The sequence below is a fragment of the Pristis pectinata genome, chromosome 19 (assembly GCF_009764475.1).
Source record: "Pristis pectinata isolate sPriPec2 chromosome 19, sPriPec2.1.pri, whole genome shotgun sequence".
Classification (NCBI taxonomy): Eukaryota; Metazoa; Chordata; class Chondrichthyes; order Rhinopristiformes; family Pristidae; genus Pristis; species Pristis pectinata.
In genome coordinates this window covers 38468698-38493817 of record NC_067423.1, presented here as the reverse complement: position 1 = coordinate 38493817, position 25120 = coordinate 38468698, and the positions used below count along the sequence as shown (strand labels likewise).

Genomic DNA, 25120 nt, shown 5'->3' with positions numbered 1-25120 from the left:
CCAAGTCAATTTCCCATGGGAATTATAAACAGTTATATTCTATAGGATAAATGTTGAGCATTTATAACCTTTTGGAAGGCATCAATTTCCATTACCCTAAACAAGATTTAAGTTCTAGATCAAAGGGTGAATGGTCTCTAGCTTGGTTAGGAGTTTCTGTTGCCCTGGATATTTACCTTCTCCAGTTCTTTCCTTCAAGATAATCGCACTGTTTGAACAAAAATTAGTTTTAGCCTGCAGTGGTCCAATTTGTTTGCATTATATTAAAGTAATAATTAACCATCATTACTGTAATACCCTTCCAATTTCCAATGCTTTATAATGCATCAGCACCTGGAGCTAACAATTTAATACAGAAGTTAGTGGGAAGGTCTGGCTTCTTGTTGCAGTCTGGCATTCTTTTATGCTGGCTCTCAGCAGCAGTACTTACTTACATGTGCCTTTGTCAGGGAGGAGTACTTCCAGAGGTATTTGGACAAGGGCGAGGTGTCTGGGCAGGATGAAATATTGTATGAGTAATGGAATACCATAATAATAGTAGAGGTTATAGCAGATCCAAGGCTGAAATCTATCTTAACGTTATCTCCATAGTGGGTCAGAAGATTAAAGATAGAGATTAGCTATGATCTGGTTGAATGACAGAATGGGTTTGAGAGGCTGAACGTACTCCCAAAGTATCGGGACCAGGCCATTTAGCCTCTTGAGTGTTGTTCTTGTTCACTGGATTGTGGCATCTACAGAAGTCTGATTATATGGTAATAGCAGAAAATTCTGGATACATGTCAGCACCTACAGAAAGAGAAATGGAAATAACATTTCAGGTTGGAGACCTGATCCTTTATTACCTTTTATTTATCCATCAAAAATCTATACCCTAGAGGTTTTTTTTGGCAAAAGTAGCATTAAACTATGTGTAATAGTAGTGTCAACATGCATTTTGTGACTGGTTTTTGTTTCCTGCTTTCCTCTCCCTTCACCCACAGCAGTATTTTGTGAGCTCCAAGGCATTGTACGCAATATCACCAAGGTTGCGCATTCAGCAACGATGAAGTTAGTGAAGAAATGCTAGTAGGCAGAGTTTGAGAGAGTTCTGCAGGCAGGAGGAGAATCAGAGCTTCGAACTTCAGGGGAGGAAGTGCACATTTGGGACCTTGAGGCTCCGGCTGGGACATTGGATGGAGATAGGTGTCAGTCACAATAAACACGAGGGAATTACAGTCATGCTGTAGGGTCTGGTAGTGGGTTCAAAGGAGACCCTTGACGTGCGCAGTAGAGCACAGGCAAGGAGTAAGTGGAAATTTTGAAGAATATCTATCTCCTGGAGGATCCATGCACCAGAATTTATGAGCACAGACCTGGTTAAGCCAGTCCCCTTTAATTTGTAGGGAAGCAAGATTGGTACATGTGGCACTGCTCGGATCGTGTGCCTTAATTAAACTTAAGTAAATGATGTCAAACTGCGTATTGCATGTCATTTGACACCATTCTATGTCCATTCAGCTCTATGTGTAAACTTGTAATATGCGTTGGGCACCCACAACAACTTCTGTGTCCAACGAGTCCTTTGTGCAGCATACAGTGATGTTAACTACACAAGGATTTCTAAACCTATGTATTTTCTGAACAAGCCCGCTCATGCCCTTTATTTCACCTTTCATTGCTATCTTCCTTTCCTTTTTTTCTTTTTCCTCCTTTGTGTGCAGCTAGTTCCTCTTCACTTGCATCAATGCTCAGTTAATCCAGAGGTTTATCATTCACTGAGTAAAGTGTCTCAAATTCCCTACTGGATTTATTATGATGACCACTTATTGTCCTTAGTTTTAGGGGCTCCTACACGTGAAAACATCTTCTATAAGATCATGAGTGAGCTTGATTGAGCTGACATAAAGACACCCCTCCTCTGCCAGGTACCCTGCCCACACTCTGCCTTACCAGGGATGATGACCTCAAATGTTCTAATCTTTGCTGATAGTTTTGCACTCCTTGGTTCTGATGTCATCCTCCTAAATCTTCTATGCACCTTCTCCAACTCTTCTATAATCCATTTATAGGAATTCCCGCAGATTTTTGTTCTTGCCAAAATTCTAAATGCAACTTTGCTGCTTTTCGAATCCAGTGCTTTGTTTGCTTTTATTTCAGGGCCTAGTTGATTGTTTTATTACAAATAACAGTTTTTGAAACTCTTCCTTCACATCTGGTTGCTCTACATCTAATTTTTTTTATTTTCAAAGGTGTTTGGACCTCTTCTACCTGCTAATGAAAGTGGGCCAACTTATAGCTATCTTTACACTTAGGTAGACCAGAGCAATGCAGGTATAGTTGTCTGCAAGTGCCCCTAGTGCAGGGAAGAAGTCAGGCTGAAATCCTGAAGTGTGACTGAAGAAACTAGCGGTCAAAAAGGAAATGAATGTGGCATTGTCAGAATACAGAGCGAGGCTGGGGAAATGAGTAGAATGGAGAAGAAAAATAAGTGTAAGAGGAATTTAGGGGTCTGGGAGGGGAGTGGTGTGGTATAAAGAAATGGGTTACAAGGTTTAGAACCATAGAAAAATACAGCACAATACAGGCCCTTCGGCCCACCAATGTTGTGCCGACCTTTAAACCACGCCTAAGTCTATCTAACCCCTTCCTCCCACACATCCCTCTATTTTAAATTCCTTCATATGCTTATCTAACAATCTGTTGAACTTGACCAACGTATCTGCCTCCACCACTATCCCAGGCAGCACATTCCATGCACCAACCACTCTCTGGGTGAAAAACCTTCCTCTGATATCTCCCTTGAACTTCCCACCCATTACTTTAAAGCCATGCCCTCTTGTATTGAGCATTGGTGCCCTGGGAAAGAGGCGCTGGCTGTCTATCTATTCCTCTCAATATTTCGTATACCTCTATCATGTCTCCTCTCATCCTCCTCCTCTCCAATGAGTAAAGCCCTAGCTCCCTTAGTATCTCCTCATAATCCATACTCTCCAATCCAGGCAGCATCTTGGTAAATCTCCTCTGCACCCTTTCCAACACTTCCACATCCTTCCTATAATGAGGCGACCTGAACTGGACACAGTACTCCAAGTGTGGTCTAACCAGAGTTTTGTACAGCTGCATCATTACCTCGCGGCTCTTAAACTCGATCCCACGACTTATGAAAGCCAACATTCCATAAGCTTTCTTAACTACCCTATCTACCTTTTATTTTACAGATCTATTTCTGAAGGCTGTTTTGCCCACACAAAAATATTTGGGAAATCAGATGGTTTTCTTCAAATTTGTTCAATCAACGATTAGCCTGAATGAAAAGATGGGAAGATTTCAGTGTCCCTACTATTTTTTTCTTTGTTTTTTTTTACTTAAGTATTGCCTGGAAAATATATTTCTTGACAAAGATCTCAAATTGTTCTTATGTTCTGGTTTGGACATTTTGGGTAACATGTCAATGCTGTTCAAAAAAGATGTATTCTTTGATGTTGCCGACATTTGCCATGCTTTAACAAGGATGTTGAGATCATTAGTTTAACCATTTCAGTGAGCTGCCATGGTTTTCTGTCTGTTTTGTCCCGTTCAGTGAAGCATGCTCAACATGCCTAGTATTTTTTTTTTGACTTTTGTTCACTAGGAATTGCCTTTTTTTTTACTTTTTTTGCTTCAGCGATTAAAGTATTTCCAAGACTTGTACGTTGTTGAATTCTGCTTGGTGCTTTGCATCATGCATCCTAAATTATTAGCTATTCAGTTTTGAATTTGTGTAAATTTAGAATTGCATGTTCACTTGAAACCTTGTGGCTGGAACTGTATAAAGGCTGCTATTTCTAAACATCTGTATTTTAAATTTGCACCATTATTTTGTGGCAGAGTGCACATTTTGTTTTGTTGCATTCAATGCTTTTACAATTGCGAACTTGAAAATGTGGAGTTTGTATCGCAAGTTCTCGCAGATGAATTAACTAAGACTTAAGTTGAGTTATTTTCTCTTCAGCATTTCATAGATTAGCAGAAAACCAACAAAGAAAATGTGCAATGGGGAGGGGGGGGGGGGTGCAGAATTACTTAAGCTGCTAAAGGATTAAAATGCAAGTTAAATTATGTCAAGAAATTCATCCCTGGCCACTGGTGCTAAACATTACACAGTAGTAAGGAGGGAGGCAGTGGGTTTGGGCTGCTCTGCCTGAGCCCTGCATATGCCTGTGTGTGCACATGCTCAAGCAAATGTGCATGTGCCCAGTGGCACCTGTACACGTCTATTAATGCCCATGCAGCAGAGCCTGGTCTCAAGTTGTCTTGGTCCCCCTTGCCACTGGATTAAGACTTTACTCTGTGAAGCCAGTGTTGTAGCTGGTTTGCAATTGGGAGCTGGAAAATCGGAGCTCTTGTAAACAATCCCAATGGCAGTGGGCCTGAACGCTATTCTGTGATCATAGCACAGGAACTTGGGCACTTTGTCAATGTCACTGCATTAAGTGAGGCGTGTCCAGCAGGAAGTAACTTGTTTAAAAGGCAAGGCATTGTCCACACCTTACTCTGGAGGAGCAAATTGGAAGAAGGTCGCTCTTTTCATGTCATATTCCCTCTGTGGGATTAGTGAAACCCTTATGACCCTTTGGCTCACTCTAACACAGAATCAATGTGCTCTGGTCATAAATGTGGACACCCCAATCCTGGAAGCTTCAAATGAGGCCAAGGAGGATTTCTGCTCTTGAAGGAGCAACTCCTCAAATCACAGCGTGGATTCCATTCTTCTTAATGTACGTCATCTTCACCGCAGGACAACTCAGATGGAAAATTGCAGGGTGCAGCACCAGCCTTTGCAGCACCAGACCTCCTTTTGACTTTACTGAAGCTTTTGACTCCACCAGCAAGAAGGGTCTGTGAACACCCTACTCCAATTTGGCTGCTTACAGAAATTAAACTCCATCTTGCATTCATTGGCATGCAAACCATGTTATTAACCCACAGGGGTGCATCAGAACCAATCTCAGTGAAGACTGATGTCAAATTCTTCCTCAAATTTCTCAACCTTTCTTGCTGTCGTGTTACACCTTGCATTCGATAAGCCTCCCATGGAAGTGGAGCTAATCTTCAGAACAAATGGGAAACTGTTCACTCTATGATCTATGGCCAATGTGCTCCAGAACCAAGGTAACCCGAATCTTGGCTGTCAAGCTGCCACATTGCAGAAGATGCTTGTGGTTACACCCGCTTGGTGGCCGAGCTGCTCGTTCACCAAAGCCTACAAGAGGATGGAACTTGCATCAACAGCTGCAAAACTTGTGTCCTTCTCCCAACCTGCCCCTGCTGCTCCACACTGCCCATTGATAATGAAGCTTCACAATGAGACTCTGGAAACCATGGACCACCCACATATTTCGGGAGCCACCTATTAGTGAAGGCAGACACCAATTTAAAAGTTCACCACCATCTTCAAAGCACCATCACAGCCTTTGGTTGATTTGAGGAAAAGGATATTTGAAGATCGTGACCTCATACCAGCCACAAAACTTGGGACTGCTGGGCATCCGTGATTCCTGCTTCTCTACAGGCATCCGAGGCCTGGACTACCTACAGCAGGCATCGCAAGGCACTGGAAAAATGCCACCAACACGGATCCTGCAAGTACTCCAAATTCACTTGAAGGATGAATAAACCAATGTTGGTGCGCTGTCCCTGGCCAACATCCCCAGCATTGAGACCCGAGTTACTCCCGGTTGGTTAGCCAGGTCATTCACATGCTTGACACCAGCCTCCAGGTACTCTATTCCTGAGCTCTGTCATAGGAGGAGGTCACCATATGGACTGTGATTAAAGCTTCCAGGGAACTTCTGGCACACAACTGTCCCAAGTGGAGAAGCGACATTCAGGGTGGGTATTGAGAAACTCAAGGCCATGCATCGGAAGTACACAGAAGCCTCTGTAAGCGCTGGAAGGAACACATCACCTCACAAGCTATGCCATCTATGGAAGAGGTTTGTAGTTTCCACATTAGCTACAGAATCGGAGTGGAAGCAAGAGTTATCCTTAATCCCAAGGAACTGCCTAAGCAGATATGGTGGCACAAGTCACTTGAAGACAGTGGAATCAGTTTTGAAGACAGTTGCTGATGTTACTGTATAGCACCTTTAGTTCTATCAACCAGGGATGAATTTCCAGACACTATAGCCTAAACAAGGCTAAACTCTCACTTGGATAATGACTGACAGAGATGAGGTGATTTATATCTGAATAAAAATAAATAATTTACTTGTGTGTAAGGTATGCTGCTCCAGACTGGGAGGAGTGGAGACTCTCATTCGAACTGTGGGATAACAAGTAGCAGTCTGTAGTTGAAAGTAATTAAAGTGCCTTTTCTGCTTAAAGCTATTAGCTAGTTGTAGAAATGTATTTATAACTGTGGAAGCATGTTGATATTATGATAAAAGAAGTTGGCATGTGTTTGATACATGGAGTTTTTTTGAAGAGTTTTACTTTGAAATTGCAGGATTTTTAGAATTTTTGATCAGTAAAAGGATATATTTAATATATCTATTTAAGTGTGCTCTTTCAGTTTGTGGATGTAAACACATTTCCCATATTTCTTGGATTACCGTATTTAATAATTCTCCTCACAACTTCACATTCCTATCGTGCTCTTAATGTAATAAATATCTGAGGATATAGCTAACAGTAACAACACTGGCCACTCTTCACTGATTGGAATGAATTTTATGTGTAACATTGCCAAATGCAGCTTAACTTATTCTGCAGATCTTTTTAAAGATGAATACTTGCTGAAAATATGTAATGACCTAATTTTAAATGTGAGCATCATGAGAAGCTTCTCTTTAACTTGTACTGCACCAAATACCTTGGGTTGTGGACCTAAATTTAGAAATCAGTAAGACAGAAGAAATATTGATTTTTTTTTTCCATTTGCTTTTTTTGGAGGGGAAAATAATTTGGTAAACAACTTGAGGAGGAATTATGCTATTTAAAAATAATAGTAAAATTTTGATAGATTCATCTTTAATAAATGGAAGTTATTTTCCTTATCTTCATGTTGCAGTTAGGGTTTTAAAAATAGTACTTGGTATGTTAAGTAGATATTGAAACTAAAATCAATCTCTAATCTTTTTGCTGAAAAGGATGTTTGTTTTATAACCTAGAGTGTGGTGGGGATCTGGAGCTTAATGTCTGATATGAAAGAAAAAAGCAGAACCTCTCATTGTATGGCAAAAATATATATATTTGCTTGTCCACCTGAAATGCCATAAAAAAACGAGGCTAACATCCAAAAGCTGGAGAATAACGTTAGCCTTTGATAGCCCTTAAGTGGCCAACATGGATGAATTAGGTGTATGATCCTCTTTGATGCCATTTTTTTAAAAATAAATGACTAATTAAAGGACAAAGTCAAAGGTGGTTTATATTTTGGATTAATCCAAAACATACTGTCCATATTGCATGACAACTTGAATGTGCAGGATGTGAAAATATGAAATATAATTATGGTTCAAATTTGGATTCAGTTGCAATGTTTCCAAATAAGCATGTGATATCTTATCTTTTAATGGCAATGAGCATCGCCACCCAAAGTCCCACTGTAGATACTTGAGTCCCAAATACTGGTTGAATACAGGTATTACCAAGAGAGTATTGCACAGTTGGAATGTGTTATCTTTCAGATGAGATGTTAAACCACCTGCCACATTGACTGGATGTAAAATGTTCCACGGCACTGATGGAAGAGGAGCAGGAGATTTCACCTGCTTCTTTGACCAACATTTGTTTTCTCAACCAACAGTACAAGAAGAGAAACTACCCAGTTATCTTATTGTTAAAGGAACTTCCTTTTGGAATATTCATGGAGGGCTTAAGGTTTTAAAATACATTAAATGTTGGTTCATAAAGAATTTGCATTTATTTAGTTTTAAACTATTTTTCTGATTTCTGTGAAAATGTTGCATGTACCTTTTCTTTGAACCTGACATTGGACAAGAATTTAAAAGTATATATTGACTTTAAAAAAAACACACATTTTTGTGGTCCTGTTAATCGTTGGTAACCTTTACCTTAATTCTTGATGCCATTGATGTTGGATGGGCAAACATTGCAGTTTAATTGGTAGCTTTAAAATGATTTGCTTGTAAAAACGATATGAGGTTCAATGTAGCTGAATCAATCGGGGAATTGAATTTAGGAGCCGAGAGGTATTGTTGCAGCTATATAGGTCCCTGGTCAGACCCCACTTGGAGTACTGTGCTCAATTCCGGTCACCTCACTACAGGAAGGATGTGGAAGCCATAGAAAGGGTGCAGAGGAGATTTACAAAGATGCTGCCTGGAATGCGGAGCATGCCTTATGAAAGCAGGTTGAGGGAGCTCGTCCTTTTCTCCTTGGAACGACGGAGGATGAGGGGGGACCTGATAGAGATATAATGTGATGGGAGGTATTGATCAGGTAGATAGTCAGAGGCTTTTCCCCAGGGCTGAAATGGTGGCCACAAGAGGACATAGGTTTAAGGTGCTGGGGAGTAGGTATAGAGGAGGTGTCAGGGGTAAGTTTTTTACTCAGTGGTGAGTGCGTGGAATGGGCTACCGGCAACGGTGGTGGAGGCGGATACAGTAGGGTCTTTTAAGAGACTGTTGGATAGGTACATGGAGCTGAGGAAAAATAGAGGGCTGTAGGTAAGCCTAGTAATTTCTAGGGTAGGGATGTGTTCGGCACAGCTTTGTGGGCTGAAGGGCCTGAATCGTGCTGTAGTTTTTCTATGTTCTATAACTATTTTAATCGGAATTTAGTATTTTGTTCCAAGAGATTTGGATTGTAAAGAAAATAGAGGAACACTGCAACAGTGCTGCTACTAATTGTCACTAGAGGGCGCTTAAGCTACAAAACTTGTGTATGATTTGGAGCAAATGTACTTAAACCCATGAAGCAAAGAGTAACTGTTTAAAGATTATTGGGCCAATTTGTCAGAACAGATGGGATTAAAACATCTGTGAGGTTTTCAAATTTATCAGAGTCTGGCACTAGAGATTAGATTATAAATGAAGATAGACAGCTGATAACATTGATACACAATTAAATGTAAGATTTAGTACAGTCAACCAGGGCAGCATGCTGCGCCTTTGGGATACATTTTCGGAGTCCGTGATTGAAGCAACGACTTGCTATATTTAAGAATGTCAAATGTGCAGTGGAACAAAGGGAGTACTAGGAAAGAGAGCAGAGCTAGAGATGTCATTAGAACCATTGCCTACAGGAAGCACAAGTGTCAGTGTGGACTGGTTGGACTGAGCAGTAGGTAGGCTTGTTATTGAGATGGAACATGTGTGCTGTGGTTACTCACCACAACCCTACCCAACTTCGTCATCAAACCTACTCCTTCCTCCTAGGCTAGCCCTTGGTCACACTTGCCTTTTGAGCTTGTGTGGCTCCTAATGTGGTCCAGTAGTTGCTGTTGTGGTCCTTCCGCCAAATGGAGCAGGTTGCAAACTAACTGCAGGAGGTGGAAACTAAGACTCGGCCAATGGATTGCCCAACCTATTAGTCTCTGACTGCTCCTGCTGTTAAAGCCTTCAACTGTGGCTAAGTGTCCCTAATGATCAGGTTTAACATTTAAATAATTGTTAAAAAGGATTAATAAAACTTGAGGGTGCATAGGTGATTTATAGCATGGTAAATGAAAACGTTCTTTTTTATTACTAGCATGATACCAGAGGTTAGGGATATCAGTCATGTGAGGTAATGAATGAAGCTGAGGTTGGGCTGAGAAAGTTAAGAAGAGATGTAATAGAAATGTTCAATTCTACAAGGGGCGGAATTATTCCACAGGCATGAGCATGAGTAACTAGGTGACAGAGATCTTTGATAATCTGCAAAAGAACTATAATGAGGTTTTTTTTTGCATGTATGCAATTGTTCCATGTGATCTGGAATGCACTCTCAGAATGCTGGTAGAAGTGTATTCATTGGTAATTTTCAAGTGGTAATTGGATATACTTGATGAAGGGAAAATTCACAGGGCTTTGGGCAAAGAGCAGAGGATTGATGCTAATTAGACAACTCTTTCGAAAAACTGCCAAAGATGTATTAGATCAAATAGTCTATGTGATTCTATTAAGTATTTTGCTACAGAAACTCACTTAGTTTGCAAACTGATTCTTGTTCTTATTGGGGGGAAAAACAACTGAATAGACATTGTTGAAATTTGGGCTGCCAACATGCATTGAGTACTGTGTTGTTATCATAACCTGGAACCTTACGGTGGTACTTCTTTTTCATGCTGGATAGGCAGCATGATGTAGAACTTTGGGGCTGTGGGAGACATTTACAGTGATGGAGAACATCATCTTAGTAATTTCAGCAGTTTGACACTGAAATCTGTGTAAAGAGCTCAAAAAAAACCTATCCAGTTCTCCTGACGTGAAGTATCTTTTTACTCCTTGCCAAGAGAAATCCTTTTTCTCCGATCCTTTTTCTCCAATCCTTTTTCCTTCGGACAAACTCCAAGGCGGAGTACAAGGTTAATGGCAGGATTCTGGGTAGTGTGGAGGAGCAGAGGGATCTGGGGGTTCATATCCACAGATCACTGAAAGTTGCCTCATAGGTGGATAGGGTAGTTATGAAAGCTAACATCCCATAAGCTTTAAGTCGTGAGATCAAGACTAAGAGCCGTGAGGTAATGATGCAGCTGTACAAAACTCTGGTTAGACCACACTTGGAGTACTGTGTCCAGTTCTGGTCGCCTCATTATAGGAAGGATGTGGAAGCATTGGAAAGGGTGCAGAGGAGATTTACCGGGATGTTCCCTGGTTTGGAGACTATGGATTATGAGGAGAGACTAAGGGAGCTAGGGCTTTACTCTTTGGAGAGAAGGAGGATGAGAGGAGACGTGATAGAGGTATATGAAATATTAAGAGGAATAGATACAGCCAGCGTCTCTTTCCCAGGGCACCAATGCTCTATACAAGAGGGCATGGCTTTAAAGTAATTGGTGGGAAGTTCAAGGGAGATATGAGAGGGAGGTTTTTTACCCAGAGAGTGGTAGGTGCATGGAATGCGCTGCCTGGGGTGGTGGTGGAGGCAGGTACGTTGGTCAAATTCAAGAGATTGCTAGATAAGCATATGGAGGAATTTAAAACAGAGGGATGTGTGGGAGGAAGGGGTTAGATAGACTTAGGCGTGGTTTAAAGGTCGGCACAACATGGTGAGCCGAAGGGCCTGTATTGTGCTGTATTGTTCTATGGAATCAGATGTTCTATGTGGTAGCAGAGGATGTTATCGAGAAGCACTGCTTTACTAAGCTTGGTGTTATCTCCACTGATATTTGCTGTCCTATTCTGCCTGTGGCATGGTCCCTTACCTACAGAGATGATAACTCTTTACAAATTTCCCTGTGTTATTCTAGCAGATAATTAATTTATAGTAATAATTTTAAGCAACCAGAATAGTCTAAAACAGTAAGTCATTGAAGTCCCTTTTAAGTGTTATTTTTAATTATTAATTTTGGTTTGCGGATATCTTTGGAAAAGTCTGTGTTTGTTGGTTAACCTTAGTTGGTCTTAAAGTGTGGTAGTGAGAGCCCTTCTTTGAGCCTCTGCTGTTAATGTGATGAAATTACTGGGTGATGTTGTGTGCAATGAGCCAAGGTTTTGAGCTAGTGAAAACATTAGATAAATTAAAAGCCTGAATGATTTTCAAATATTTATCCTGAAGATGCAGACATTTTTGGCAAGGCCTGTGTTATTGCCTGCCTTTTGTTGTCTTGAGAAGGCAGTTATCTGCCACCCTTGTGAATAGTTAATGATTTGCTATACCTAGCCTGCTAGCTCTCTTCAGTGGGGATTTTCGAATCAATTATCTCAGTGTGAGGCTGGAATTGGAGGAAAATTTCACCTTTTTGATTGCAATTCTAAACCAATGCAAACAGCATTGGCTCCAGTTGTACACATCTCCTGTGCATTTGGTTCTATTGACATCAGAATTGTAGTCCATGGAATTGAATGAGTGGTGGTGAGTACACCCAATACCCAAACTCAGTGCTAATGGCCAAAGTTGAATTTCACACCCAACAGGTTTCCTCTGTGGAATGTTAATGAACGTTTTGGGTTTTAATGAGACTTCAGCAGCTTCCTGGACATCTTTAGTGATTTTTGTGTATTCCATCAACATCTGAAGTTTATATTATACTTTTTTGCTCAGTGTTTTTCAGTCATTATACCCACGTTATTGGTACACAAACCTTGTCAAAAATGCCACGAGGATGAGTCAGTGGAATTATTCAGATTTATGTAGTTCAATCTTGTTAGATTAATATCCTTTATTTGTCAATTGATTTCTTCTTTCTGCTTTCCCTCTTTAGATGAACCTGAAACTCGAGATGCTTGGTGGGCAGAAATCCGACAAGAAATCAAGTCACATGGCAAGGCTCTTGGATGCCATGCAGTTGTTGGATACAGTGAATCAACTAGCATCTGGTGAGTGTGAAAATGATTGTGTATCCTCACACTGGTGTAGAAGTTTGGAATCATTTGCAGTCTAATTTTATACCTTGGTTATATTTATTTTAATTATGCTGTTGCTATATTTAATAGCCTGGATTTTTGTGGTTGTAGTGATAAAGAAACTGTCAGTATCTCATGAAACTGACAACAACTTCTAAAGTGTGCGTATGTGCATTTAAATACAGAAATCCAGAATTTGTATCAGTACACAAGGAAATAGGAGCAGGAGTTGGCCACCTGGCCTCTCATACCTGCCCCACCATTCAATATGAATATTGCTGATCTACTCCAAGCCTCAACTCCTCTGTACCAGATCCCCGTGGCTCTCAATCTTTTTAAAAAGTTTTCTACCTCCACTTTAAATACTTCTAAAGAGCTAATCTGCACAGCTCTCCAGTGCAGAGATTTACTACCCTCTGCGAGAAGTTTCTACATCCCTTGGTATTAAATGACCAGCCCTTAACTTCAAACCGTGTCCCCTCGTTCGAGATTCTCCCTCTGGTGAAAACAAATTATCCTGTTCCATCCACATATATATGCTGTTTGACAACTATCTCTAGTATTATTTCTAGAAATAGGGAATTGATGAAAACTTGAGGAATTTATTACCAAAAGCACTTTTTTGTTTGTTATTAATGGCATACTTATCCATAATTACCACTTAACAAACCCAATAACCCTTGTATAAAATGATTGTAATTCTGAGAAGTATTTCAAAGCGTCAGATTTCTTTTTTTTAAATGATTAAGATACTTGAGTTTCTACCCATTTCTTGTGTGCGTATTCCATTCTTTGTTACACACAATATGAGATGTCCGGTTTAAAAATTGTGCTTTTTATTTCTAGTTTGCTATCACGGAGAATCCTTCCATGTCATTGGTTACTCAACCAGCTTGATAATGTCACTGTTGCTGGAGGCCTTTTGATCCTTTTGAAATGATGTTTGACAGCAACTGACGTGGAAACAGGGGAAGTCCATTTTACAGAGATCACAAGATCTTTGTGAATTGCTTTTTGGAGATCAACAGCGAACAACGCTGTTTAAGCATTGACTACAAAAATCCAGACCAATTCTGAAATAAAATTGATAACGTAGAACATTTTTATGTACATATGTATGTAAACGTTCATGCAATAGTCAAGATTCAAACTTGGGTAATGGCCAGGGTGAGAGAGGAACTCAGTGCACAGGAATGGAGTTTATGGAGGTGAATAAATGGTTGCCTAATTGGAAAAACACACAAAAAAAAAACCTGCAGATGTTGTAAGTCTGAAATTAAAACAAAAAAGGGTGGAGATAACTGCAGGTCAGACAGCATCTTTGGGGAGAGAAACGGATTTAATATTCTTGGGCAGTAGCCCTTCATCAGAATGCATAATATTTAGTTGGAGAAAAATGTCTGTATGTCAGATTGCCTCTGTTGTCACAGTGCTAATGGAGAGGCTGAGAGAAGTAGCGATGAGGTAGAACTGGATATTGACAATGTCAACGTATGGATGTAACTTAACGTGCTTTCCGATGATGTACCAAAAGACCTTGCTGGGGTTCTCCAGTGCAGGAGCAGGCAGAGAAGCAGTTTCAGGTGATTTGTCCAGTTATAACTAGGTAGATAAGAAAGGAGAGCAATCTCAGCTAGCTGGAAGGAAGGAAAGACACTGGGTAAGAGAAGACATTGGAGGACAGTGGTATTTCACTTGCATCAGATGCTGCTTCAGTCATGCCAAATGCTGTAGTCTAGTTGAAAAAGTTTAAAAGGTCTGTCAGGTACAGTGGTATTCATGGTGTGACCAGAGTGTAAAGCTGGTACATGTCGTTGTGGGAAAAGTTGGTATGCATTTAGAGTTAATAGCATATTTGGAGAGGAAAGGTGGGTGAAGCAGTACAGAAAAGTAAGGGTTTTTTTTGAACGAGGTGTAATGATGACAGATTTGGTGGGAAAAGTGGTCAAGGGTATCTGCACAGGAGGAATAGTTAACAATATTTGCTCAAGCAGGATCCAGGAAGGGAAGCCATCTGGTCAGAAGTTGGGTGGGAGAAAGACTGAGGCAAAGGGAGCTGAATCTTGTGGAGAAGCTGAGACCTGACAGGCCTAGAGCAGCAATGCACAATGCATAGCTCATGAACCACATCCATACTGCAACCTGGTTTGATCTGGCCCTTCGAGGGAGTGGTGCCAGTGCTCATTCACTCGTATACACCTAAAGCTGTCACAGGGGCCCTGAAGCCAGCTCTTGATTGGCAATGTCCTGTGCAATGCAGGGAGTCCAAGCTCCACCACAATAATGTGTTGCTTTGACAGCTGGTTAAGCCTCACTCTGAGGCCTAGCTATCAAAACTGAATGTCTGTGAAATGGTTGATTGAATTATTAACCATTTTTAAAGCAAGAATAACTAAAGTATTTGCAGAGACTAAAATAAGCAATTAATGCATTTGTTGACAATTAAATACATTTAAGTTAACTCAATTAATTCAAAAATTGTGTAAGACCTGAATCCTACTCTTGAGTGACCTCAGAAGTAAGTCTAGCCCTCATTGCAAGAAAAAGTTAGGCACCACTGAACTAGTGGAAGATTTGAGTTCATAGGTGGGGATATTTTGTTTGGTGGGCTAAGGGAAGAGCAGTTTAAAAGATGGTCTCAATTTTAGCGACATTAATAAAATTCACAAGAGCTTATGCCTTGAGGGGGGAGGAGGAGGATATTTAAGAATATGGTGTGCATTCAAGAGAAGTAGTAAGATGACTCTGGAGTAGCAAACAGTTTTGACAAGAAACAGGACAATTGTGCCTATGTAGTCCAGCCACATCAGGCAATGAATAGCTAAGTAATTTGTCCACCATAAAAATAAGTCTCACCACCTTGGATTTCAGTGAGTGGAGTTGATGCCTTACTAATGGAACAACCAAAAAATATCATCCAGGGCATTGACAGTGCCTCATCACTAGTGCATTAAGGTGCCCATAAGATGACAGCAGTAACAGAATTTTTTTTGAATGATGCATTACCGTATAAAATGTGTTTTATCCTTGTGGATTGTTGTAGATGGAAATGTCTAGGTTAGTAAGCTTAACCTATTTTCTTTTAATATTGATGGTATCAAACTAAAGTGTGGACATAGTGTTCTGCATTGCCTTTAATAACATGTTCATCCCACTTTTTCTAAAAACGAAATTAAGCTCTATGTATATCTTTCTGTGGGCCACAGTATGTGAAACAGTGTTAAGGAATACTTACTATGCACTTTTTTGTTTAAGGCAACGTCCCAATAATTTTTTGTCAATTTGTTTTTCACAGTGAGGAAGTCTGTATCTTGTCTGCTTCAGGCACTGCGGCTGTGCTGAATCCAAAGATGCTTCAAGACTGCAGCATGGAAGGCTGTAGTGAACACAGGTTGTCAAGGCAGCCTAGCTTCTTTTCCACAGGGTCAGAGAAGGGAGAGTTTGATTTTTTTCTTCAGTGCCAGGATAGTGCTTCTCTATTAGGGTAGGTTAAACTATTACAGTGGAGGGCAGGTCCAAACAATTCACTTCTACTAACAAAGTTTGAAATTTGGCATCGATTTGGCAAGAAATTGAAATGCGGTTGTTGTTACCTAACGGCTTGCATCAAGGTAACTATCTAAAATACTAACCATATTTAATTATCTAATATTACAATGCCGATTTTCCACTTTGTAACTGGAGAAATTGTCTTGCACTTGATTAAAAACTCACAGAAGACAAACCAAGGTGTAATTTCAATGATGAATTATCAAAGATCATGATGGCTTATGTAAGCAATCAAAATAATGCTTGGTTAAGCCCCTTTCTTTCCGCATGTCCCAAGTAATAAGTAAATTTATCTGTCCAGAGCATTTGTACAATTTTCAAAAAGGAAGTGGGGTTCTAATTTCTTTCATGATGCATTCTGTTGACAGCAGTAACAGATTTTTTTTTGTATGATGCATTACTGTATAAAATGTGTTTTATCCTTGTGGATTGTTGCAGATGGAAATGTCTAGGTTAGTAAGCTTAACCTATTTTCTTTTAAGCTATAGGAAGTTGCCAGCAGAAAGTTAAAAGCCGCAAATAAAAGTTGTGTAAACTAGATTTTAAATTCTTGAACTGTGAATGCTTTTTTCCAAACATTTGGAAAAGTTAATCATGATTGATGTTTTGGAAGTTTAAGATCTCATTAGGATGTGTCTCCTTTTTCCAGATTGGATGATGCATCATCTCTGGGCTGCAGTTTCTGTCATATACCTTATGATGAGTTAAATATGCCATTCCCTGCACACCTCACATATTGTTATGTTTGTCGGAAGCAGAAGGTTCCAGACGTTCTCTTCACAACAATTGAACCTCCATTGGAAGCGGCGATAACTGGAAAAGGCTGCTTGATCCAAGCTAGGTAAAGCCGCTTTAGTTTCATTGTTACTGTGACAAGATTGTATTCTGATATACTGACACTTTTTTGTCTTTGTGACTTAGACTGTGTCGTCAAAAGAAGAAAACTCAGGGTGAGGCCAATGCCACCGCCATAAGCAATCTCCTGCCATTTATGGAGTATGAACTTCATACCCAGCTGATGAACAAACTTAAATTAAGAGGAATGAATGCACTATTTGGGCTAAGGATTCAGATTGCAGTTGGTGAAAACATGTTGATGGGCCTTGCTGTGAGTAAATGCTTTACTGAATCTAATAGAACAGTATGTTAAACCCCCAGCACAGATAAACATTAACATATATATTTCATTAACGTAAGTCCAGGCCTGCCCACAGTTTAGAGTTTTGTGTCAATTTATTTACTGTGGTCAGGCCTAATTTTTGTTGTGCTTGTCGGAATGTGTAAAGTAAAGCAATGTACATAATGACTGGTGTTAGGATAGTAAACCATTGATATTATGAAAGGATTGTTCAGAGTAGATGGGAACTGTCTTTGCAGTACTGATGAAGGGTCTTCGAACTGAAACATTAATTTGTTTCTCCTTCCACAGATGCTGCTTGACTGGCTCAATTCTTCCAGCATTTTCTGTTCTTGTTTCAGATTCCAGCATCTGCAGTTTTAGTTGTTTTCAGGTATCATTTATTGGGGTTTCCGCACAAGGGGACAATAATTTGTAAAAATACTGCAGCTGCTGAGACCTTATAAACAGAAAATGTTGTGAATGTTCAGTGAAACAAGAATATCTGTAGAGGTAGAAACAGTATTAACATTTCAAGTTTGTGGCCTTTAGTGAAAAAGCAGGTGGTTCTCAGGTCATCCTTCTAGGAGGCGGTGACATCAAAGGGGCTGGATCCCCATGGTGAAAAGTAGGTGGTTGGGACCAATAAACTGAAAACCAATAAAAATTGGAAGTGTCAAACGCAATGTGGATTTGGATGAGAATATGAATTTACACTTCAAAAGAGTCTGGGAGAAAACCATTTGAGTTCTGAAGATATAAGATTTGATTAAATATACTAGGTTTAAGAAAAGAAGTTTGAGAAACCTTTGTATATCAAGGGTAGGGAGGGTGTGGAATGCACTGCAAGTGACAGTGACTGAAACCTATCTGTACTTGAGAGTAATTGAGATAGGTGGATGGAGAAAAGAGAAACACAGAATTGGCTTGGTGGTAGGGTGATAGTGGAGGATTGTTATTCACATTGGAGGCCTGTGAGCAGTGGTGTGCTGCAGTGATCGATACTGGGTCCTCTGTTGTTTGTCTTGTATTAAAGATTTTGACGAGAATGTTGATGGCATGATTAGAAGATTTGCAGATGACACCAAAATTGGTGGTGTGGTGAGACCGTTGACATAGCAGCAGAATTAGGCCGTTCAGCCCATTGAGTCTGCTCTGCCATTTGATCGTGGCTGATTTATTATTCCCTCTCAACCCCATTTGCTTGCCTTCTCCCCGTAACCTTTGATGCCCTTACTAATCAAGAACCTATCAACCTCTGCTTTAAGTATACCCAATGACTTGGCCTCCACAGCCGTCTGTGGCAATGAATTCCACAGATTCACCACCCTATGGCTAAAGAAATTCCTTATCTCTGTTCTAAAGGGGCGTCCTTTTATTCTGAGGCTGTGCCCTCTGGTCCTAGACTCTCCCACTACTGGAAACATCCTCTCCACGTCCTCTCTATCCAGGCCTTTCAATATTTGGTAGGTTTCAATGAGATCCCTCCTCATCCTTCTAAACTCCAGAAGTACAGGCCCAGAACGATCAAACACTCCTCCTACCCTTTCATCCCTGGGATCATTCTCATAAACCTCCTCTGGACCCTTTCCAACACCACCACATCCTTGGATATGGGGCCCAAAGCTGCTTACAATACTCCAAATGTGGTCTGACCAACACCTTATAAAGCCTCAGCATTACATCCTTGCTTTTATGTTCTTGTCCTCTCAAAATAAATGCAATGCATTTGCCTTCCTTACTACTGACTCAACCTGCGAGTTAACCTTTAGGGAATCATGTGCTAGGACTCCCAAGTCCCCTTGCACCTCTGATTTCTGAATTATTTCCCCACTTAGAAAATAGTCTATGCCTTTATTCCTTCGACCAAAATGCATACAGTTCACTAGTGGACAGTGAAGAAGGTTGTCTGAGATTACAACAGAATATTCATCAACTGGGAAAGTGAGCAAGGGAATGGCAGACAGAATTTAACTTGGACAAGTGTGAGGTGATGTATTTTGGGAAGCTGAATCAGGGCAGGACCTACACAGTAAATAACAGGGTCCTGGGGAGTGTTGTAGAACACAGAGACCTAGGGGTACAAGTACATGGTTCCCTGAAAATAGGAACATGGGTAGACAGAGTAGTGAGGAAAGTGGATGACATGCTTGCCTTCATCAGCCAAGGCACAGAGTACAAGAATTTTGACGTCATGTTATAGCCGTACAGAGCATTGTTTAGGCCACACCTAGAGTGTGCGTGCAGTGCTGATCACCACACTAAAGGAAGTGTGTGATTAAGCTAGTGTTACGGACTATCTCTATCTTAAAGTCCCTTTAAGATAGAGAGTGTGTGTGATGTGTGTGTGGGGCGTGCTTACGTCAATAGAAGATAAAGGACGTAATAACGTGGTTGAAGAAGGCAGAAGAAAAAGGAGAGAGAGAGAGAAGGGAGAGAGAAACCAGCCTGCTTGTTTTCTCTATCGATGGATGAGAAACAATAACTGTGTTTGCCACTGAAATCCATGTATGGAAGTTGGAAGTAATCCGGTGGAGTTCACTTTGTTGCTGACCTGTAGAAGGAAACAGGTATTTGTATGTGGACGACCACGGTTCGGATGCTTTTCGGGGTGAGGAAGTCACTACCGAGTAAACACTGGAGTGTCGTTTGGGTTCCATCGTGGAACATTTGGATTTCGTATTTACTCTCTCTCTGTTTCTCTACGTCTATGTCTTATCTTCAGACAACGGTGGTTGTTGAAGAAGCCCTTGCTCATGTTTCACCTTATGGCTTGCGGAACTGAACTTTAAGAACCATTCCGGAACTGGGAGTTTTGGACTTTGTCACACACACACACGACGAGTTTAGTTTTGGGGTTAACGTTCGAGGTTTAACATTTTTGAATTCTTACATACTAACATTTTTACTTTTATTTTACGTATTATCATAAGTAGTGATTAATAAAATAGTTTTTAACACTAAATCATGCTCAGTGTGTTTCTTTTGTTGCTGGTTTGTGACACTAGGGAGCATGCAGAAAAGATTCACGAGGATGTTGTCTGGATTGGAGGGCTTGAGTTATCAGGAGAGCTTGGATGGGCTGGGTATTTTTTCCCTGGAGCGAAGGAAGCTAAGAGGTGACATGGTGGAGGTATATAAAATTATGAGAGGTATAGATGAGGTAGGTAGTCAGAATCTGTTACCCTCTAGTTTTGGAGTCCCCTATCATGGGTATGTTTAAGGTGAGAGGGAGGAGGTTTAAAGAGGATCTGAGGGGTAAATCCTTCACAAAGAGTAGTTGGTATCTGGAACGAGCTACCAGAGGAGATGGTGGAGGCGGGAACAGTAAGAGCACTTAAGTATCTTGACAGGTATTCGAATGAGCGGGGCATAGGGGGATATGGAATTAATGCAGGCAAGTGGGATTAGAATAGATGAGCATTATGGTTGGCGCAGACGCAATGGGCCGAAGGGCCTGTTTCTCTATTGTACTACTCAGTGACAAGAATATTGGAACACACTATTTGGAACTTGAATTGGGAACACTGAGTTGAGCTATCTGTTTTAACATTGCAACTTGTGTGGAAATACTTTTAAATCTATATTAAAGTCTTGAATCTGTGCATATTGCCCAGCTTTTTTTCATTGTAAATCCCCATGTACATACTTATAAGGGAAGTTGCCATTATTTTATGAGTGAATGTATTTTCCTCCTTGGTTTTGTTCTAGTCTGCAACCGGTTTATATGTGACGGCACTGCCCTCTCCAGGGGGTATACAAGTTGCAGGGAAGACACCAAGTGATTCTTATGATCAACATATATCAAACATACAGAAAAAGATCAATGATATGATCATAAAAAACAGAGAAATCCATGAGATAAATCCTCCTGTAAGTACAAGCTCATTTGTGTGCGAGTTAACATTAACCAAAATAAAGCAACAGCAGAAATTTCAAACTTTCCTGAAGAAGATTGTAGATGTTGGAAGTCGATTTGAAATTTCTGAGGTTGAGATAGATAGGTTTTTGTTAGTCAAGCATATTGAGGAATCGTGTGAAAATGGGTTTAAAAAATACTGATCAGTTATGATTTGATTTAATGGTGGAACAGGTTTGAGGGGTTGAATAGCTTTTTATTTGTTCTATGGTCAGAAAATGGTGCTTTCATTTCCAATCAAGGCACTCTCTTCCATGGTTCCTGGAGAAGGATTAAAAATATTCTTTGATTAAAAATCATGATTATGGATAATCCCTTTAAATTGCATACATTAGTAAAAGTGTAAAAAAAAATCAATTTTTATATTAAATTACCCTAGTGGAACATTTTGTCTCATTAGTGAGCAGCCGTTTTTCATGCAAATGTAAATTTGGAAATGTAGTAGATGTGAAGTTTTAAACAAAAAATATATGGACTTGTGTTCATATTTCCAGTTCCTGTAGATTATTCAGCCAGAACTGTTTCTACCATATACTCTTGGATATGACAAGTCATATTTTGTACATTTGCTGTTTTAAAAAGAACACTTGGCAAATGTTGGCTGTTGCCCACTGGAAATGCTTTGAAAGCTCTAAGTAATCTATTATCATAGAATGGTGGTTTTCCTGTTGAGACCTGATGTTATTAACAGGTTTTGCCTCCTGTGGGATCAAACCAGTGGTGGGAGGCTGCTGAATATATCTGGAAAAAGGGAGGATTTTTCTGTTTATTTTTGTTGTGGAGTAAATAGGAACAGCTTTAATGATTTGAGTATCTAGTTACTGAAAAACTCAAAAGATTTTGCATTGGCTAATTACAATGTGTAACGGTAGCAGAGACTGTGGGATGTTGACAATTTGCATCTGCTTGTTGTTTTGAGAAAGTCTTGATATCACTTCAAAATATGTTGATTTGGAAAAAAAAACATTTTTGCTTAATAGCAATAATGGTGTAATAGGTTTCCAGAAGAGCTGTAACTGGTTTTATTCCTTTAAATTCCTATCGATCTAACCTGCTCATAGGTTATTTGAGTGTTACTGGGACATATAAAGAGATATCAAATTCCAACAGCGATCATTGGGCAGTAATCAGGAAAGGGAACCCAATTTGCTTTCCTTTCTCTTGCCTAGAGGTGCTGAGTTCAATTTCTGTAGAGTTTTCATTTGAATCTTGAGTGCTAAAGGTGACAGCCTGCTGTCACTGAAACAAGCTCACTACAACTATCCTGCTTGCATTGATGTCACCTTTAGCATCCAAGATTCAAATGAAAAGCTCTAAAGAAACTGAACTCAACACCTCTTGGCAAGAGAAAGGAAAACAGATTGATCAGGAATGGGAATCCCATTGTCCAATGATCACTGTTGGAATTTGATATCTCTTTTTGTGCCCCAGTAACACTCAAATAAGCTACTAGCATTCATTATCTCATTTCATATAGCTGCTTAAATGAGGACTAGAGGGTGACCAGCACTCTTGAAGCTATAACCCCATTATACTTCAATGCTTTCTATGGAATCAGAGGGGAAATAACAATGAAATCTTCTGATAAATGCCATTTATTTCCTGTCCAATACATTTTTGATGGTAGGAGATGCTAGAGGAGTTGCTTGGATCCCCGATCCCAGAAACAAGGCAGCGTTCCAGGCTCTTCAGGTCCCATTCAGAAAGTTCAGATGATGTTTCCGAACTGGATCTTTCACATGGGAAAAAGGATGCCTTTGTGTTAGAGGTATGGAAATCTTGTTCGGAATGCAGAAGGATATGTACCTTGGAGATGCAAGAGACAGCAGATGCTGGCATCTGGAGCAAAAAATAGACCACTGCAGGGTATTGGTTTATTATTGTCACTTGTACTGAGGTACAGTGAAAAACTTGTCTTGCATACTGATTGTACAGGTCAATTCATTACACAGTGCAGTTACACTGGGTTAGTACAGAGTACATTGAGGTAGTACAGGTAAAAATAATAACAGTACAGAGTAAAGTGTCACAGCTACAGAGAGTGCACTGCAGTAAGGTGCAAGGTCACAACGAGGTAGATCGTGAGGTCATAGTCCGTCTCATCATATAAGGGAACCATTCCATAGTCTTATCACAGTGGGATAGAAGCTGTCATTAAGTCTGGTGGTACGTGCCCTCAGGCTCCTGTATCTTCTACCTGATGAAAGAGGAGAGAAGAGAGAATGACCCGGGTGGGTGGGGTCTTTGATTATGCTGGCTGCTTCACCAAGGCAGCGAGAGGTAAAGACAGAGTCCAAGGAGGGGAGGCTGGTGTCCGTGACATGCTGGGCTGTGTCCACAACTCTCTGCAGTTTCGTGGTTCCGGAGGACTAGAAGGTCGCAAATGTAGTTCTGTTGTATAAGAAAGGTGGGAGGCAGCATAAAGGAAATTACAGACCTATTAGTCTGACGTCAGTGGTGGGAAAGTTATTGGAATCTATCCTCAAAGACGGGGTTACGGAATACCTAGAGGCGCAAGGCAAGATAAGTCCTAGCCAACATGGTTTTGTGAAGGGAAGATCCTGCCTGACCAACCTATTGGAGTTTTTTGAAGAAATCACAGGTAGGGTGGATAAGGGAGAGGCAGTAGATGTTGTGTATTTAGACTTTCAAAAGGCCTTTGATAAGGTGCCTCACAAGAGACTGATTAATAAGATGAGAGGTCATGGAATTACGGGTAGGATAACAGAATGGGTGGAGCATTGGCTGGTTGGCAGGAAGCAAAGAGTGGAAATAAAAGGATCCCGTTCTGGTTGGTTACCGGTTACTAGTGGTGTGCCACAGGGGTCGGCGTTGAGACCGCTCCTTTTTACCTTGTACATTAACGATTTGGATGATGGAATAAATGGTTTCGTGGCTAAGTTTGCGGATGACACCAAGGTAGGGAGTATTGAAGAGGTAGGAAGGTTGCAGAGGGACCTAGACAGTTTAGGAGAATGGGCAAGGAAATGGCAGATGAGATTCAATGTAGGGAAATGTGCAGTTGTACACTTTGGAAGCAGAAATAAGCGGGCAGATTATTATCTAGGAGGAGAGAAAATCCAAAGCACGGAAGTACAAGGGGACTTCGGGGGTACTCGTGCAGGATACCTTAAAGGTTAACCACCAGGTCAGATCGGTGGTAAAGAAAGCGGATGTTATGTCGGCATTCATTTCGAGAGGTGTAGTGTATAAAAGTAAGGAAGTGTTGATGAGGCTCTACAGGGCACTAGTGAGGCCTCATTTGGAATATTGTGCGCAGTTTTGGGCCCCACATCTTAGGAAGGATGTGTTGACGTTGGAGAGGGTTCAGAGGAGATTTACGAGGATGATTCCAGGAATGAAAGGGCTTACGTATGAGGAGCGTTTGTCGGCTCTTGGACTGTACTCACTGGAGTACAGAAGAATGAGAGGGGACCTCATAGCGACATTTAAAATATTGATAGGAAAGGACAGAGTAAATGTGGCTAGGCTGTTTCCCTTGGTGGGTGAGTCCAGGACCAGAGGGCACAATCTTAGAATTAGAGGGTACAGTTTCAAAACAGAGATGAGGAGAAATTTCTTTAGCCAGAGGGTGGTGAATTTGTGGAACTCCTTGCCACGTACAGCGGTGGAGGCCAGATCAGTGGGGGCGTTCAAGGAGGAGATAGATATCTAAATAGTCAGGATATCAAGGGATATGGGGATAAGGCCCGAAATTGGGATTAGAATAGTTTTTTTTTTCTTCTTCCCCCATTCCCCATTTCTTATTTCTATTTCCCTTTCCTTGGAGCAGACTCGATGGGCCTAATGGCCTGCTTCTGCTCCCTTGTCTTGTGATCTTGTTTCCTGCGGTCCTGGGCAGAGCAGTTGCCGTACCAAGCCACGATGCATCCAGATAGGATGCTTTCTATGGGACTCAGTAGGTCGAGCAGCATCTGTAGAGGGAAAGGAATCACCGATGTCTTGGGTCAAGACTCTGCATCAGAAATGAGAGTGTAGAGAGGAAATAGCCAGTGTTGAGGGCCGGTGGGGGGGGGGTGGGGGGGGTGCCGGGTGAGA

The 25120-nt window shown here is 40.8% G+C and overlaps 1 protein-coding gene across 9 annotated transcripts in view; it reads left to right on the top strand.

The window, feature by feature from the left end:
- c2cd5 (C2 calcium dependent domain containing 5) overlaps positions 1-25120 on the top strand; it is a 95776-nt gene that overhangs the window by 47862 nt on the left and 22794 nt on the right. For 4 of the 9 annotated variants that reach the window (XM_052033487.1, XM_052033484.1, XM_052033490.1 and 1 more), the window contains 6 exons: positions 12335-12449; positions 15772-15867; positions 16675-16866; positions 16947-17133; positions 20854-21015; positions 22689-22829. In XM_052033487.1, coding sequence (XP_051889447.1) covers positions 12335-12449; positions 15772-15867; positions 16675-16866; positions 16947-17133; positions 20854-21015; positions 22689-22829 — 893 coding nt within the window. Of the gene's footprint in view, positions 1-12334; positions 12450-15771; positions 15961-16674; positions 16867-16946; positions 17134-20853; positions 21016-22688; positions 22830-25120 lie in introns of all 9 variants that reach the window. The other 5 variants (XM_052033485.1, XM_052033482.1, XM_052033480.1 and 2 more) reach the window with 2 other exon arrangements.